The 19,474-nt window shown below is 33.7% G+C and overlaps 1 protein-coding gene across 1 annotated transcript; it reads left to right on the top strand.

Moving 5' to 3' along the window:
• Nucleotides 1–17: 17 nt before the first annotated feature.
• LOC108346463 ((+)-neomenthol dehydrogenase-like) lies at nt 18–7,964 on the top strand. Its single transcript, XM_017585541.2, has 6 exons — nt 18–103; nt 197–260; nt 370–616; nt 7,068–7,142; nt 7,498–7,674; nt 7,858–7,964. The coding sequence occupies exons 2-6, from the start codon at nt 241–243 to the stop codon at nt 7,951–7,953; spliced, it is 615 nt and encodes a 204-aa protein (XP_017441030.1). The 5' UTR covers nt 18–103; nt 197–240; the 3' UTR covers nt 7,954–7,964.
• The last annotated feature ends 11,510 nt before the right edge of the window (nt 7,965–19,474 follow it).

Below are 19,474 nucleotides of genomic sequence, written 5' to 3'. Positions count from 1 at the left end.
TATTTTCAACTTTTCGGTCCTTCATTTGGCATGGAAAGAAGCAAGACATAATCGACAAGCACTGTAAAAGATTGTAGTTACAGACATGCCGGCTTGAGCATTGGTATTCTTAGTAATGAATAGGAAACCATAATTTGTGGAATTCATATTCAGAGCTCAAAGATATGCATAAATAACAACTTGGTAACCATAACAGGTTTGTAATAAGCTGCATATCACAGTGCAGAGTTGAAACTGAAGATGGGGGAAGCTACAGAGTGGTATTCTTGCTTTTTCTCTCACAAGTTTCAAATACCAATTATATTGCAGCACTCAAAGTTTACATTTTCTGAGTCCTTTTGCCCTTTGGGATGTGGTTGAATTTAACAGGTATGCAGTCGTGACAGGAGCAAATAAAGGAATTGGATTAGAGATAGTTAGGCAGTTAGCTTCAGAAGGAATAAAGGTGGTACTCACTGCAAGGAATGAAGAGAGGGGTATCCAAGCATTGGAAACACTCAAAGCCTCTGGTCTTTCTCATCTTGTGTTGTTTCATCAGCTAGATGTGGCTCATGCTGCAAGTGTAGCTGCTTTTGCAGATTTTATCAAATCCAAATTTGGTAAACTTGATATTCTGGTAAAATCAGACTTTGATGCTTCTCTCTTTTGTTTGTTCTATGTTAAAGTTTGTCTCAGAAATCTTCGGTGCTTAGGCTTCAGTTAAAAGTGAAAGTTTGTTTGTTTGGTGTGCTCATTCTACTACTGCTGTCATTTATCCATTTTTAGAATGTTAGTTATGTGAGTATGAAAGCGTATTTCTTTTGTTAGAGTTAAACTAGAGAGAAAGTTAAATTTACAAATACAAGTGAATGAAAACTTAATATTATAAGATAAAAATTATTTTATTATAAGTCTGAAACTATATTCTAACTTTTGTTTTGTCGTGTCTCTTTTTTTCTTGTTATTATACATCCACCAATATTTAGAAGTATGTTGGAGATCTTACGTTGATGAAAGATTATAAGACAAGTGAATGAAAACTTAATATTATAAGACAAAAGTTATTTTATTATAAGTCTGAAACTATATTCTAACAAGATTTGTTTTGTCATGTCTATTTTTTTTGTTATTATACTTCCACCAATATTTAGAAGTATGTTGGAGATTATATTGATTAAAGATAAAACAAATTTGTTATATATAAATGGATACAAATTTCATGTGTAGTTAGACTTTTAAAGTTTATTTCATTAAGAATTTTGCATATTTCTTATTATTTCTCTTACTAAATTTTCATGATGATCTCATCTCCAACCAAAGTCTTCTGTTTTTACTCTTTGTTAAACAAATTTATTGGATTTGGATAGAAATTGTTCAATATTGTTGGTGTGTGCATTAACCATTACTTTTATAGTGTAATTCGTGCCTTGGTTATATTGCAAAATCTCTTCAGAAAGAAATGGATTCACATGCAATTTTTCTATTGCATCCTTCTTCCGAAAGAAATGGATTCACGTTGTAATTTTTCTGTTGTAATTTTCTCGTGGTCAAAACCACTCCCACAAGGCTCGGGATTTCCTCACAATGAGAACGTTTCATGGAAACTGCAAGGCTTGAGATTTTTTTCCATTGGTTTTGGACCTTGGGTCAATCTTCGTTTGTCTCTCACTCTATAAATAGAGTGGCTTGTTCATTCCAAGGACAAAAACTTACACACTCTTTTCTTTCTTTCATTCTTTTATCCTTTTTGTTTTCTCTCTTCTTTCTTTTCTTTCCTAAAAATATTCTAGGTTTGTTTTCTACTCTTTTTAAAGTTCCTTGCTAGTTCTGAGATCCTTAGAAATTTCTAAGAAGTTCCTATTGTATCGTAGAGGGCTTGTTCAATACACTGCAGATAAGTCCTTAAGGACAATGATTTAAAAGCCTCAAGAAATTTGAAATTTTTATTCGTGATTTTGTCAGCATTTCTACAACAATCTTAAGGACTTATGAATGACATCAACAACTCAATCCTGGAGAATCAGAATATTGTTTTCGGAACTTAGACGATCTTCATGAAACCTTTCCCAGATGTATCAAAAATCGAAGTCTTCTCTGGTCAGAATTTCTGATACTGACAAAAACGTGTGTCAACCTTGTTAGACATGTACGGAGTCGCCTTTGCTCTTTCATCTCCAAAACCTGACTCTAGTCTCCCTCCAAATTAAAAACAAGTTAAAGATTGGGTTCATGCAAACAAGGTATGCTAATATAGTTTACTTAGTGCACTATCTAATGATTTGTTCGATGTGCACTATTCTTATAAGGAGGTGATCAATACATTTGGAATTCGTTGATTCTCAAATACACTGCTGAAGATGTCGTCAGACAAAGGTTCATTATTGGGAATTAATATTGCTGGGAAATGGTCGAAGACAGAGACATAAATTCGTAAATCAATGAGTACCACAAGTTGCTCAAAGACATCAAAGCGGAGAACGTTCTTCTATCGGATGAATTTTTTTCAGAGTTTCTGATCAAGAAATTATCGCCTTCCTGGACTGATTACAAGAAACAACTGAAACACAGACACAAGCAGATGTCACTTTCAGAGCTCATCACTCACATAATTATTGACGATACCGATAAGAAAGAGTGTGCTGCAGCAAGGGCCAATGCTTTATCTGCAAAAGCAAACGTGGTAGAAGACGTACCTGCTCCAAAAAGGTACGAACATAAACCTTATTACAAATTAATTTTCAAAAATCTCATCCCAACAAATCTAACCCCACCTTTAAGAAGAAAGGAAATTGCTTTATATGTAGGAAGTCGGGCCATCATGCACCACAGTGCAGGTGCAGAGCAAGAAATGATAATCCTCCTAGGGAAAATATAGCCGAAGGAGATGACATTATTGTTGCGATCGTTTCTCAAGTAAATCTGATGACCAATGTGAGCAAATGAGTGGTAAACTCTAGTGCTACCAGGTATATCTGCAAACAGAAGTGCCTTTAACTATTACATTAGTGTAGGGGATGGAGAAGTACACGTCTACCTCGGTGATTCCAAGATCACTCCTATTTTGGGAAAAGAGAAAGTTCTTCTCAAGCTCACACCTTGAAAGACTTTGGCCTTGAGTGATGTGCTACATGTGCCATCAATCAAAATTAATTTAATCTCTATAGCACTATTGGGAAAAGTGGGGGTTAAAGTGCATTCGAGTTTGACAAGATTGTAATAACAAAAAATAATGTTTTTGTGTGGAAGGGATGTTGTTATCAAGGTCTCTTTTTACTTAACATTTATGAGAATATTAATGAATCTTCTTCTTCTACTTATATAGTTGACTATATGATATATGACATGCTAGATTAGGACATGTGAGTTCTTCTTATGTTATGAAATTACAACGTCTAGGATTAGTTAATATGCATGATAAACAAAATAGTAAATGTGATATATGTGTAGAATCTAAAATAACCAAGAAAACATGTTATTTTGTAAATTGTCAAACTGAATTGTTAGGGCTAATTCATATTGACCTAGCTGATTTAAAACAAACCATGTCTAGAGGAAGTAAAAATTATTTTATAACTTTTATAAATGATTATTCCATATACACTAAAGTGTATTTAATCAAACATAAAGATGAAGTCTTTGATGTGAAACAATTAAACAAGAAAATTAAGAAGATTAGATAAGATAGAGGAGGTGAATATGTATTGTTTAATGTTTTTTGTGCTAAAGAAGGTATCATCCATGAAGTAACCCCACCATATTCACCCGAGTCTAATGGAGTAGCTGAGAGAAAAAATAAAACTGTTAAGAAGATGATGAATACTATGCTTATTAGTTTTGATGCACTTGATAACCTTTGGGGAGAAGCCTTGCTTACTGCATGTTTTTTACAAAATAGAATACCTCATAAGAAAACTGGTAAAACTCCTTATGAGCTATTGAAAGGTTATCAACCTAACCTTAAATATCTAAGAGTGTAGGTATGCCTAGCTAAGGTGATGTTACTTGATCCCAAAAAAAGGAAAATAATCTCTAAAACCTTTGATTGCATGTTCTTAGTCTATGCTAAGCATATTGTTGCCTATAGGTTTCTAATTCTTAAAAGTGATATACTTGAAAGTACTTCTATAATGGAGACGAAAAATGTTGAGTTTTTTGAACATATTTTTCCTGTAAAGGTTAGTGAGACGTTTCAACCTGTAGATAATAATAATAGTGATGCATTATGTGGAAGGAAATATCCTTTGACAACAATTTCTATACCTATCTAGTTAATAATGATCCAAGTAGCTTTGTAGAAGCTATTAGTGGTCCTGTGCAAAAACAGTTGGATAAAGCCAATAAGATTGAAATTGAATCAATTTAGAAAAATAATCCTTGGACCTTAGTAGATTTGCCTAAAGGAGAAAAACTCATTGGTTGTAAGTGGATCTTCAAGAAAAAAATATCACCCTGATGGATCTATAGAGAAGTATAAGGCATGATTAGCAGAAAAAGGTTTTACTTAAAAACTCAACATAGATTACTTTGACACCTTTGCTCTTATGACTAGGATTTCCTCTGTTCGAGTGTTGTTAGCCTTAGCAGTTATCCATAAGTTAGTGATATACCAAATGGATGTTAAAACTACTTTTTTAAATGGTGATTTGAAGGAGGAAATTTGTGACTTAACTTGAATGTTGTGTTGTACCTGGTCAAGAGAATAAAGTATGTAAACTTTTAAAATCTTTGTATGGGTTAAAACAAGCACAAAAACAATGGCATGAAAAACTTGATAATGTATTGCTATGTGATGGTTTTTCACCTAATGATGCTAATAAATGTGTGTACTCTAAATATGAAAATAGTGATTGTGTCATTATATGTTTGTATATGGATGACAAGTTAATTTTTGGTACATGCAATGAGATTATTGCTATAACTAAACTATTTCTAGGATTGAACTTTGAAATGAAAGACATGGGTGAAGCCAATGTAATTTTAGGTGTTAGAATCTACGAGTACCCTTTTTAGGTGTTAAGAAGATTGGGTATTATGACTTCAAACCTTTGAGTACCCCTTATGATGTTAACTCTAAATTAATGAAAAATAAAGGAAAATCTATATCTCAACCTCAATATGCCTAGATGATTGGGAGCTTACTACACTTGATGAGCTTTTCTAGACCTGATATTGCTTATGCAGTAGGCAGATTGAGTAGGTACACACAATGTCCAAATCAAGAACATTGAGATGCACTTTTTAGGCTTATGATATACTTAATAGGTTCAATGGATTAGGCCATTTAATATAGTGGATTTTGCGCTGTACTAAAAGGATACGATGTTGCTAACTGGATCTCTGATTTATATGAGACAAAATCCACTAGTGGTTATTTATTCACACTTGGGGGTGGTGCGATTACATGAGATCAACCAGAAAAAAAATTATTGCAAGATCAACAATGGAATCTAAGTTTGTCGCTCTTGAGATGATTGGTATTGAGGCTGAGTGGTTGAAAAACTTCTTAACAAACATTCTATTAGGAATGAAACCATCCCCATCAGTGTCAATACACTGTGATTGTCAATCGACAATAGCTATAGCTAAAAACAAGAATTACAATGGAAAGAAAGACATATACAATTGCGACACAATTTGGTGAAGCAGCTTCTAAAGAGTGGAACTATTTCCATTGACTATGTGATAAGTCAGAACGAAATCTAACAGATCCTTTGACTAAACCCTTGGGAAGAAATATGATCTTAGAAACATCGAGGGGAATGAGACTTAAGCCACTAGAAAACAAACAAGTGATGGTAACCTAACCTTTGTGATTGGAGATCCCATGAATAACAATCATATGGATAAAAACAAGTCACTTATTAGTTCTGATACCACTAATTTGATTTTATATCAAATATGTCCATTCCTATGGTGTGTCTGAAAGTGCTAGAGACTGCATTATTAAGAGGTTAACTTTGTAATTATTCTATATAGTGAAAGAATTTTAGTTTAAACAAAATTTTAATGATTCTCATATCCCTTACGGGTGGTGTATGATTTGCAGCATACACTTGATGAAATCACGTATATGAGTGTCAAGTGAGGCTGCTTGCATGAGATCTTGGCATGATCTCTAGAGCATTCATGAATATCGGACACGCGCATGATCTAGTAAGCGCAACACAACGGTAACAGTAAGGATTGTGGGGGTATATTGTGATTGATAAACCACCAACACACGTCAAGTGTTTTTGGTTCATATAGCTTGCTATAACAACTATATTGTGTGCTAAGTTTCTCGATCTAGAACTGGTTCATATAGCTTGTTATACTAGCTCTGATGTATTACATCTTATAAAACCTAGGAAAATTCTTCTTTTCTTTCTTTCAATATTCTTTCTCATCTTTTGCAATATGTGGGGGATTGTAGAGCAACTTGTGCCTTGGTTATATTGAAATATCTCTTTTTAAAGAAATGGATTCACGTGCAATTTTTCTGTTGCATCCTTCTTTCGAAAGAAATGGATTCACATTGCAATTTTTCTGTTGCAATCTTTTCATGGTCAAAACCACTCCTACCAGGCTCAAGATTTCCTCATAGTAAGAACATTTCATGGAAATCGTAAGGCTCGGGATTTTTTCTTGTTGGATTTGAACCTTGGGCCAATCTTCGTTTGTTTCGCACTCTATAAATAACGTGTGACTTTGTTTGTTCCAAAGACACAAACTCACCCACTCATTTCTTTCTCTCATTCTTTATCCTTTTTGTTTTCTCTCTTCTTTCTTTTCTTTTTATAAAATATTATGGCTTTCTTTTTTACTATTTTTTAGAATTCCTTACTAGAGATTCTAAGAAATTTTTTAGAAATTCTTGTTATATCTTAGGGACTTGCGTTATTTACTGAGGATAAATCATCCAAGACCGTAATCTACAACTTTTAATCATACTTTCAAGATAGTTAAGGCACCAGAGGTTAAAAAGAGATTTCATTGAATCAATTTGACAGATTCCTTTTACATCTAGTCATCATTTGATTAGGATAAATTTTGTTAATGACTTGAAGAGAATCAATTCTTTACATATAGTAGTTTTTTGTTCGGTGCAGGTTAACAATGCGGGAATCAGTGGAATTGTAATTAAAGACAGAGACTTATTCACTACAATCATCGCGAATCGTGGGGTAAGAATATTAGCGTGTTCTGAAATCTAATTAACAGACATGGAAAGTTGTAGTGTGTAAAAGGACCTAAAGTTTGCAACTTTTCTAGAGCATTTGAAATTCTAGATCCCATCCCATGTTAACTATTGAAATGGTAAAAGTAGATCCCATCCCATCTCAAGAACTTGCATTTGTTGTTAAGTCCAACACAAAGTCAAGGATTTTTGGACTTGGCTCTTCTTTTGCATTGTTAATGATTTTTATCCTACAAATTGTTAGTACAAGTCAATAGATTTCTTGAATGCACAAGAGACTTAAAATAGGTTTGTGTAATTGTAGAATTTGCAAACAGTCATTGAGCTACCACTATTTTTAGGTGATATCAGATGAGGAAGGAACAAGCGCAGTGACTCAAACATATGAGTTAGCAGAAGAATGCTTGCAAATAAATTACTATGGCGCTAAAATAACTGTAGAATCCCTTATGCCCCTCCTGCAATTATTTGACTCGCCAAGAATTGTGAATGTATCATCCACTCAGGGGCAGTTAGAGGTAGGCAACAACTTCTTCTGCCAATAACTTCATCTCTTCTGAATATTTAATGAATAGCAAATCATATGTTATGCAATCTAACCTTGAGTTTATTGAAAACTTTCCTATAACAGATAGTTTATTATTGCATCTTGTTACTTTTAATTTTCTTAAGGTGTTGTTGCTTAATGATGTAAAATTCAGAGTTTCCCTAAAGAATCATGGGTAAGAGGAGTGTTGAGTGATGGTGAAAAGCTGACAGAAGAGAAAGTGGATGAAATAGTGAAGAATATTTTTTGAATATTTCAGGAATAAAAGTAGATTTATTTTTAGATATAAAAGCAAGATATCATTTCACTATAAATATACATCAAATTTTGTGAAAAATACTAGTTCACATAAAATATCTAAATAGTAATATTAATTATAAAAAATAATATACATCCATATTTGTTTATCTTTTCCAAATTCATACAGTGCAGTGTTTGAACCATTCACATGAGCTTAGGGTAGATTTGAACATCATAATTCATAATAAGCTTATTAATTTCTTTTAAGAAAAAGTAGGGAGTTGCGTAAAGATTTATCATCTAATCAATAAGGTTACATCCACATATGAATTTTTTCTACCACAAACTGAAATTAATACTCTTAATTGTTTTTATTACTTTTATTATCTTTTGTTTTATTTTCGTGTTCAATTTAAAATTGTAACATTTTAAATAAATTATCGTAAGCTAAAATAATCTTATACATGGATATAACAAGAAGGAAATGAATAATTTACTTGATACCTATATAAAATAAATAATTTCTTTTATTTATGAATAATGATATTTTGATATTTAATTTTTTTTATATTTATTTGACACTATTCTTTTTAACACAAAATAATTTTTAATGTATGATATTTTCGACTTATGACATTAGGAAAAGTTTGATATTATAATAGATGACGATAAATTGATATCGATTCCTAATCTTAATGTTGATTACATTCAAGGTCGATGTCACTTAACGTCAAACATCATATGACATCAACGTCAAGTTAAAGCCACTTCAAATAAGAAATGAGCAACATTTAATGTTTGTTATAATGTTGTAAAAGACGTTAAATGTTGTCTTTTTTTTCTTAAGTGAATGAAAGGAAGCCAAATTAGGGCACTCAAATAGATTCAATATGAATGAAAGGAAGTCAAACTCACCTTATAGACTCGTCACAGTCACTGGATCACCATGGAAGCTCGCGCAAAAGAACAATAAAGGGCCAAATGAGTCTTGCACTATTTCTTTTATTTGTTAAAACATGTTTGATGTTGGATGGGGAGAGTGACTGACATTGCAAAGGCATTCGACATTGGAGGGGAGAAAAATCAATGTTACTTGACGTCAATGCTAGGGTGGGCCGAAGTCCAAATTGAAGTATACGTTAGATACGACCAAATTTGGCGTTAATTTTGATATGATATTTACAAAAATGTCACTGATAGAAAATTGCCAAGTCAATTGACCTCAACGTGCCACATAATCAATAACTGCATAGGTCATTCAGTTTTAGCTAGGGGAAAATTACACCATTAGTGTTTTTAACGCCATAAGTAAAAAGGATCAACTTGAACCGTTTTTACAAAATATGGGATGTCTATGAACATGTAAAAAAAGGTAGGATCACTTTGAACAAACCTAACAAACCGAGGGACCAAAATAGGTATTAAACATACCCTAAATAACCATCTAGGAAGCAATATAAAGCTTGGTCAACTAGCCTCTCCAACATTTGATTCATAAAAGGAAGGGGAAAGTGATATCTTCTTTTTGCCTTGTTTAGCTTCCTATAATCTATGCATATCCTCCATCTAGTGGTTGTTCTTGTCGATATAAGTTCACCCCTTTCATTGCACTCGAAAATCACGCCACCCTTCTTAGGAACCACTTGCACTGGACTACCCTAGCACTATCAGATATTGGATAGATAATTCCTGCTTCTAGAAGCTTTAGAATCACTTTTCTAACCTCCTCTTTCATCACAGGGTTAAGTCTTCTTTGAGGTTGGGCCACTGACTTGAAATTCTCCTCCATGAATATTATATGCATGCAATAAGAAGGACTTATCCCCTTCAGATCAAATATTGACCAACCTATAGCTCCTTTATTAGTCTTCAACACTTCAACCAATTTCTTCTCTTTAATTGAGATAATGAATTAGTAATAATCATAGGTGTCGCAACCGGAAAAAATCGCGACGGGACGACGATCCGAAAAATATAAATAAAAATTTGAAAAAAGAGATTTTGGAGTCGCCACCATAGTTTATTTTGGAAAACTACGGAAAAACCATAAAATGATAAAGCATGGTCTATTAGAACCAGATTCTTGGTTCGGGAGTCGGTTACGTGTAGGGAAGGTATTAGCACCCTACAACGCCTGCCTTAAGGCATTACCTTTAATTAAATATGCGAATATGATGTGGTTTTCAAAATGTTTAACTTTCCCTTAAAATAAAACTCGAAAGAAACAAACAATATTTTTTAGTTTTTTGAGCCCGACAAGGATTGACCTTGCTCCTAGGTATTCCCATTCAGAATGAGAAATCAGGGTTCCGTAGTTCATTCGAAACTGCTTGAAAATTTTGTTTGAAAATAGTTTGAGAGATTTGTTTGAGAATGATTTTGGATAAATTTGGATTTTTGGGAAAGTGAACCTGACAAGGACTGGCCTTGCTCCTACGTATCTCCACTTTTGATGGAGAATCAAGGATCACGTAGTTCTGGCTAGAAAGATTGTTTGTTGTTGATTTTTTGGTTTTTGAAGATTTTATATTTTTTGGTATTTTTTGATGTAATATTTAGATTTTTTTGCGTAATGAGCACTAGGCTGATGCGTACGATCGCACGAGCACTCACATGGCTTTTTCCTTATTTTTTTTTGCGTAATGAGCACTAGGCTGATGCGTACGATCGCACGAGTACTCATACGGCTTTTTTTGTTTATTTTATATTTTGGGTAATGAATACTAGGCTGATGCGTACGATCGCACGAGTATTCATACCGATATTTATATTATTACATGTTTTTTAAAGTTTCATATTTTTTATTAAGAAGGATAAATGAGTTGAAATATATATGACACAAAAATGTGAAAAGCATAAAGAAAAATTGTGATAGAAAACAAGATAAATTTGTAAACTAAAAAAAATGATCAAAATGCATATATAAATAGAATGAAGAGAAAATGTGTACCTTGTTGAAGATTTGTGTGATGAAATAAAACCTTACTTGTAGTAAGTTGTGAGAAAGATAGATGGAAGATGAAGAAGATGGCTTTATAGTAGAAATGTGGTATGGGATTTACTATGTATAGAGAGATTAGGAAATAGTAAAATGTGAGAGAAAAATGAAGTAGAGTTTTGGGATGGAATGAAGAGATTTTGAGAGAGAAGAGATGGATATTATGTAATTATTTTGTGTGTGTGAAGTGAAGAGAATGTAGGTATTTATAGAGTTAAGGATGAAGAAAGTTGATGAATAAAAATAATATAATAAGTTGGTGGAAAATTTAGATGAAATAAAATATAATAAAAAAAAGATGAATAGAAAAAGTTAATGTGGAAAATAAGTGAAAGAAATAATATAAAAAGTTTGTGGAAAAATTAGGTGAAATAAAATATAGTGAATAGTAAAAGTTAATGTGGAAAATAAGTGAAAAAAATAATATAAAAAGTTGGTGGAGAAATTAGGTGTGGAAATTAAGTGAAAGAAATAATATAAAAAGGTGGTGGAGAAATTAGGTATGGAAATTAAGTGAAAGAAATAATATAAAAAATTGGTGGAGAAAGTAGGTAAAATAAAATATAGTGAATAGTAAAAGTTAATGTGGAAAATAAGTGAAAGAAATAATATAAAAAGTTGGTGGAGAAATTAGGTGTGGAAATTAAGTGGAAGAAATAATATAAAAAGTTGGTGGAGAAATTAGGTGAAATAAAATATAGTGAATAGTAAAAGTTAATGTGGAAAATAAGTGAAAGAAATAATATAAAAAGTGGGTGGAAAAATAAGGTGGAGAAAAATGGATAATAAAAAATGTTGATGGAGAAGATATAATTAAAAAATGTAAGTGGAATAATTAAAAAAGTTGATATATAAAATTAATATGGAAATGATGTGGAAAAAGTAAATGAAAAAGGTAGATGATGTGGAGGGTGAGGTGGATGGTGATGTGGAGAATTGGGTGTGATAAGAAAAGATGGGTGGTGAGGAAGTAAAAAAAGTGAGATTATTTTGGGCCATTGGATTAAGTGTTTAAAAGAAAACTTGGGGGTGCAAAAAGTAAAATAAATAGTATTTTTCATTTTGTCTTTTTTTATTTTTTTATTTTTTTATATATATATTTTTTATATTTTTCTTTTTATGAGGAGAATACAATAAAACAAAATTATTTAGTCAATCCGGACGAAATTGGGTGTTGACAACTGCCCCTCTTTACTTAGATTTTACTAAATAATATGAAAATTTTGAATTTTCGTATTATTGGAGTAAAAGCTAAGTAAAGAAAGAAACACTAATTTCGTCTGGATTTTAAAGTGGACAATGAACAAGAGGAGAATTTAAAACAAATATGAACAAGGCTAACAGAATTGGGGTGTGTAGACATTGTGGAGGGTGTCGTAACCCTGTGGAAGTGAATGAGGTGTCATAACCTCGTGGAGGGTGTCGTAACCCTATGGAAGTGAATAAGGTGTCATAACCTCGTGGAGGGTGTCGTAACCCTATGGAAGTGAATGAGGTGTCATAACCTCGTGGAGGGTGTCGTAACCCTGTGGAAGTGAATGAGGTGTTGTAACCTCGTGGAGGGTGTCGTAACCCTATGGAAGTGAATGAGGTGTCATAACCTCGTGGAGGGTGTCGTAACCCTATGGAAGTGAATGAGGTGTCATAACCTCGCGGAGGGTGATCGTAACCCTGTAGAAGTGAATGAGGTGTCATAACCTCGTGGAGGGTGTCGTAACCCTGTGGAAGTGAATGAGGTGTCGTAACCTCGCGGAGGGTGTCGTAACCCTATGGATGAGTGAATGAGGTGTCATAACCTCGTGGAGGGTGTCGTAACCCTATGGAAGTGAATGAGGTGTCATAACCTCGTGGAGGGTGTCGTAACCCTATGGAAGTGAATGAGGTGTCATAACCTCGTGGAGGGTGTCATAACCCTATGGAAGTGAATGAGGTGTCATAACCTCGTGGAGGGTGATCGTAACCCTGTAGAAGTGAATGAGGTGTCATAACCTCGTGGAGGGTGTCGTAACCCTGTGGATGTGAATGAGGTGTCATAACCTCGTGGAGGGTGTCGTAAACCTATGGAAGTGAATGAGGTGTCATAACCTCGTGGAGGGTGTCGTAACCCTATGGAAGTGAATGAGGTGTCATAACCTCGTGGAGGGTGTCATAACCCTATGGAAGTGAATGAGGTGTCATAACCTCGTGGAGGGTGTCGTAACCCTATGGATAAGTGAATGATGACAGAAAGTAAAATTTTTTTGATTGTTTTGAATTTGAAATTTGGATTTTGTTGAAATTTTGAGATGTTGAAATTTTTTTTTATTTTGATTTTTTTTTGATTTTTTGATTTTTTTTTATTTTTTTATTTCTAGAGATAGAAATGAGTGTCCATACATTTTTTTTTTTTGAAATGAGAAACATGATTGATGTAAATTTAGAAATTACAGGAGAAAGCTTTGATGCATGTTGATTTTTTTTGTCTTTTTTGAAGGAAGAAGATTTGATGAATATTCACGAAAACAAATTCAAAGTTGATGAAAATATGTACATGATATTGACTCTGATGATTTTTTTTTTTTGAAAGTTTTGAAATCAATAAACAAAGTGTTGCATTTTTGTACAAGGATTTGAAATCTCGATATGTAAGAGAAATATGGTTGATGTAAATTTTGAAATTTGAGGAGAAAACTTTGTTGTATGTTGATGATGATTTTTTTTTTGTCTTTTTGAAGGAAGGAGATTTGATGAATATACATGGAGACAAAATCAAAGTTGATGAAAATATGTACATGATGTTGAGTTGTGATTTTTTTGTTTTACTGGAAGATTATGAAACTATGACACACTTTTTTTTCTGAGTCAATTTGTTTTCTTTGAAATCATCAAATTTATGAAGATTTAGACCTTCATTTTATTTTTACGATGGATGTTAAATTCTAAAAGTCAAATGTTCAAACTTGTGCGTTCAACATTTTCTTTTGAAACATCAGTGTATGCATGCCTGATATCAAGGGTTGGGACAAATGTGTGGAAGGATTTGGAGAGTACCGAATTGGCTACTTGGGCCTCTTACTCCTTAAAACGGCTACAAAGTCCAATGTGAGGTAGTAGATGCCCAAAAGCTGCTCCAGTTTGGAGCATGGTAAAAGTATTGGTATGGACAAATGTATCTGTGAATTGTGAGGGAATAAGTCATGAATCAGGGAGTGAGAATATCATGTGAGCTTTGCAAATTGCCCCAATTTTGGTGGTAATGGATTTATGAAATTTGGGGCGAACCAAGATCATGCGAGGCCCAACAAGGGATGCCCCAGTCTTTGTATGAGCTTTGAATATTCAGCTGAAAAAATTTGAGATTAACAAAGTTGCCCAATATTTTGAATGGGCCGGGCCGAAACATATGAAGCTCACATAGTTGCCCTGGTTTTGAAGAACAGGCGAAAAGGTTATGAAAAACTTACAAAGTTGCCCCAAGTTTGGGACTCGGGGGAAGAGTTTGAATGGGATATGAATTTGTTCAGAAATTTGTGATGGATATGGAAAGGATTGGCTTCATATAATTTTGATCAATAGGGAGTTCCCTTCATCCGAGGACATTTATTTTTTCATCATTTTTTTTGACTGCATTGTTAGTCATTTTGTCTTGTCTGAAAATTAAGCTTTATGAAAATTTAAACAACCATTATTCAATCCGTGTGGACTTTTATTGGGCTTATAATGTGGCTTGGGCTAAAGGGTGTTGAAAGAAATGATATAAAGGCTCAAATAAATTTTTGTGGGTTATTTGAAACAAAAGTTACCATCTGCACCTTGTATCAGTTATTCGTCAAATCTGTTTTGACTTTCCTTGCTAATTTGCAAACTTCATTCTTTGATTGTCATCACTTTGTGATTCTTTCTATTCTTGCTTCACTTTTGATGAATTCTCTTTATTTGATCACTAAGTATGTTCCTTTGCAATTTGAGTTGACTTCTACTGTGATGGTAACCCTTGTTTGGGTAAAATTTGAAAAGAAATTTCTTATTGGCTCAAATTTGGTATCAAAGGATATATTTTTTTTTTTTGGATGAAGAAAGATGGCCATACATCATTTCAAATTTTGATTGCTTTATTTTCACAAGATTAATTAGGAGGCAAAGCTAAATGATCTAAACAAGAGTCATTTCACTTTTTTTTTTTGTTTTGTCTTAACGGATTCAGGAATCTCCCAAATGAACGCTAGTGGAGGTAAAGGAAAAACTGCCCCAGTGTAAAACTTTGTGTTTATTATTTGGGCTCAACAACATGATTGGGTCAATCTCTGGTTTGGTGGAGGTCGAAGGATGATGTTTTCAAGCAATGCATACACAGATACCTCTTAAGAATATGTGATTTGATCATTTGACTACATGAGATTATGACATCCATTACATTTTTTTTTGAAATCTCATAAAATGGATGATTTGCATCGAAAATAATTGACTCAACTTTTGCGTATTTTTTTTTATACATGAAGAAAAGTAATATGAAATGAAAATGATGATACTAGTTGAAAAACAGATTTTTTTTTTGTTGTTTTTTTTTGTTGTTTTTTTTTTTGTTTTTTTTTTTGAAAATTGGGCTTTGCAGACCAACCTGGAAACTGGACTTCGCAGGCCGATATGGAAAATAGGCTTTGTGAGCCATTGGGGAAATTGGGATTTCTTAGCCAATGTGGAATCTGGGCCCTGCGGGTCAGCATGGAAGTTGGGCTTTGCAAGCCAGTATGGGAAATGGGCTTTATGAGCTATTGTAGAAATTGAGATTTTTGGCCAATGTGGAAACTGGGCTTTTTTTTTTAATTCTTAATTTCTTTTGACAACAAATTCCAAGAAAATCATGCTGATAATTTGGAAGACTGTACTAAAACACATTGTTAACAATTTGTATCTTCCACACTTATGCTGTTTTTTTTATTTGACAAATATATTACTGAAGGAAAATTATGCAATTTACGGAAAGAAATCTTTTTGTATTTTTTTTTTACAGAGAAGGACAATTGGACTCAATGGGCTCTGAACCGATCTTTTTTTTTTACTTTGCGACACGGGAAAATCCAGATCGGATCAGACCTGAGGAGAAGTAACATAGTTGGACTTACCAGGCACATTGACCCAATGTATCAGATGACCTGAGCCGTTGAACTTGACACAAGAAGATGACAAAGAAAACATTTTTTCATTTTTCATAGTTTATGGAACAAGCTAAAAGAAATTCATTTTTTTCATTTTTTTGTTATGAGAGGATTTCACAAGATTGAACTAAAGAAAATTTTGCAACACCACTAGACTCAATGGGCCCAACACTATTCTTTTTACAACCATGACAAGGGTGTGAATTCCTCAATTTTTATTTTTTTGCACAAATACTTGTTCACACAAATGGAAAGGGAAATTATGAATTGAAAACACAAAATCTTCGTAAACATTTTTTTATTTTTTCAGAAATTCAGATGCACTGGTTCAAGAGAAACCACATATGACAACGGGGCCTAATGGGCTCAAAAACTGTTCATCTTTCATTCTCAGATTTGTTTTTAACTACAAATTCAAAGAAAATCACCATGACAACTTGGAAGATTGTACTCTAAAGACATTGTTGAAAATTTGCACTTTGATACTTTTTTGAGATTTTTGGATTAAACTAGGTCAAGCTTGGACCTGAAGAAAAAAAAATGAACCAAATGCAAGGCAGTCTCAACTTAACGGGCCGGACGGACCCAAATGTGAGTGCGATACAAGGAATTGAAAATATTTTTATTATTTTGTTTTAAAGAGAAGTTTGACATTATGAAACATGATGAGGGAAATATTTTTATTTTATTATTATTATTATTTTTTTTTTGAGAAAACAAAACTAAGGAAAACATTACACTGAAAATGGGCCCAGATGGGCTCGACAATAACTATTCCTACTATCACACTAAAAAAATTGAAATCTAACTTGAATTTTTTTTTTGACAAATCTCAGAATGATACATCATTTAACAGCAAAAATGTGAAAACAAAATATTTTTGACATATTTTCAAAAGAAGTAGACTCGAGAGAAAACCACGAAGGCCATTGCGCCTAATGGGCTCGAGCACTGTTCCTTTTTTTCAATATTTTTTTTTAGATTTATTCAGAATGTAGAAGAAGAAGGAATAAAATCAAACAAAATGGTGTGATGTGAAATTACAAATATGCCAAAATAATTCTTCACTCAAATTTATACTTCAGAAGAATTGGGTTCAAAGAAGGTTAACCTGACAATGAGGCCCAATGAACCTGAAAAATGTCCTTTATCATGCACATGAAAAACAATTTTGAACACTTCAAATTTTACATCACTCCATTTATTATTTTTGAAAATTTTCTATTTATCACATTTTTTATATTTTGTTTTATTATTTTTTTGGTGAAATCGGATCATCTAAGAAATCTTGTATTGGGCCGGATTGACCCAACAAAACCCTACCCGTTTTCAGATTTTCAATTTTTTTTTTTTTTGAAATCAGAAAGACCGGGACCCACACCAGACGGTGGCAACGACCGAAACTGTGGCTACAGTGGAAAATTTGGCTACAAATCGAGCGCTCCTTCGCGTAGGCCGACATTTCAGTCTGACCACTCTCTCTCTTGCTCTCCCTTTCTCTCTTCTCTCTCTTCCTTGAGCGTCTGGAATCTACGAAGAGGCTCTGTACCTCCGTGCCTTCGAAGGCGTCTGAGTCTTCCGGCGAGCTTCTGTAAGCAAGCCCTTCTTCTTCCGGGTAAGTCCTTTTTCCTTCTTTCTTTCCTTCATGCTTTTTCCTTTCTTCCTCCCCTTTCAGCTTTCTGTTCTTCTTTCCCCTTTTCGCTTTCTCTGCCTTTCTTTCCCTCTTCCCTTTCTCTGTTGTTTTTTTTTACGCTTTCTGTTCTTGCTGTTCTTTCTTGTTCCCTTTTCGATTTCCCTGCTTTCTATCCCCTCTTCCCTTTCTGTTTTTCTTTTCTGCTTTCTCTTTTCGTTATGCTCTAATTTTACATCTTCACCTCTTTACTCGCACTTTTCATTACTTTGTCTTTTATTCTTCTCGCTCTTTACGTTCATGCACTTTACTTTTTTTTACTTTTCGCTTTCTTTTCCTTATTTCCTGCTCGCTTCTTTATTTTTTGCTTTTATTCGCTTTCCTCTTCACCTTCTATTTTTCTTTCTTAACTTTAAAAACAATAACACACTGTCTTAAACTAAGGGGTATATAGGCTGGAAACCAGACGTTAATCTCCCTTCGATTGAAGGTATGGCAGAGACAATCGGGTAGAACAACGCCACGTACCCCATAAAACAGAAAACTTAAAAAGAGAAAATTATTTGTATGAACTGGACATGGACAATATGGACATAGATCCGTTTAGGAACCTTTGCGAGGACCGTAAAACAGATATGAGACTAGACATTGAAATAACAAAGACTGACCGGACAAAATAACCTAAAAGGAAACAAAAACACTGAACTAAGAATCTAATACTTTTGTGTTATGCTTTTTGTTATGTTTTTGTTCTTTTTACTTTATATTTTTTTTTATTTTTACGCTTTAGAATACTTCAAGAGGAAGTATGAGTGAGATGGAAATAGAGAGGTACACCAGTCCGCGGTGGCGTCCTACTGACGATCAGATCAAGATGATGACCAACATCTATAATTACGGGGTCACACATCCCAGCAGAGCCCAAGTCGTCGAGATTACATCTCGACTAAGGGCTTTCGGAGATGCCAGCGAATATAACGTGCACTGCTGGTTCAACAACCATGGCAATCGGGTCAGGCGTTGGCAAGCGGAGATAGACCCCACTGACACTCTCTTTTCACAACTGTCGCTATACATGTATGGTAAGAAACCTGATCACCTCTATTTTTTTGAATTTTACTCTTCCGTCTCTATTATTGACACAAAGTTTTTTTTTCTTTTACGAAAGAATACGACTTGGTAATTATGAGAGCGCCGAGGCTGCTGGACCTGTTCCCCGTTCCGATCATCATCGACGACGACAGAGACGAACGACAAATCGCTCCACCCATGCTTCTCACATTCCGAACCAGAGCTCCTTCGACGAAGCTCTCCCTTAGACCACCACAACCAGCTCGAGAATTTTTTCGTTGAAATTTTTTATTCTTTATTTTATGTTTGTAATATTAACGATCAGCATTGATCGAACCCCGAACATCCTTTATTTGCTTTTGTTTTTTTCTATTTTCTGTCTGTTTTTTACAATCAGTGGTCGAACTTGGACGAATTCCGTAATATGTACGTTTAATGTTTCCTTTATTATTATGTATTTTCTTTTGTTATATTTTTGTTGTTTGAGATCTAATAAGTTTTGTGCAGACTTTCATCTTACAAAACTCGAGAATACCGGCAGAAGACAAGAACTCCATAGATCTGCAAACATTATTTTTTGTAATTTTCTTTCTTTATTATTATTTTTTTTTGTAATTTGGTTTTTATGTTTCGGCCACCTGAAGGCCTTTATTTGTAGTAATGCAAATTTAAATGTATTTTTTTTTTGTTTTACGTA

The sequence above is a fragment of the Vigna angularis genome, chromosome 9, assembly GCF_016808095.1.
Source record: "Vigna angularis cultivar LongXiaoDou No.4 chromosome 9, ASM1680809v1, whole genome shotgun sequence".
Classification (NCBI taxonomy): domain Eukaryota; kingdom Viridiplantae; phylum Streptophyta; class Magnoliopsida; order Fabales; family Fabaceae; genus Vigna; species Vigna angularis.
This window is presented reverse-complemented; position numbering and strand designations above follow the sequence as displayed.

Coding starts and splice junctions, on each gene's coding strand:
- LOC108346463 (XM_017585541.2), top strand. CDS start 241: ATGGGGGAAGCTACAGAGTG. Junction 617..7,067: donor TTGGTAAACTTGATATTCTG/GTAAAATCAGAC, acceptor TGTTCGGTGCAG/GTTAACAATGCGGGAATCAG. Junction 7,675..7,857: donor CCACTCAGGGGCAGTTAGAG/GTAGGCAACAAC, acceptor TGTAAAATTCAG/AGTTTCCCTAAAGAATCATG.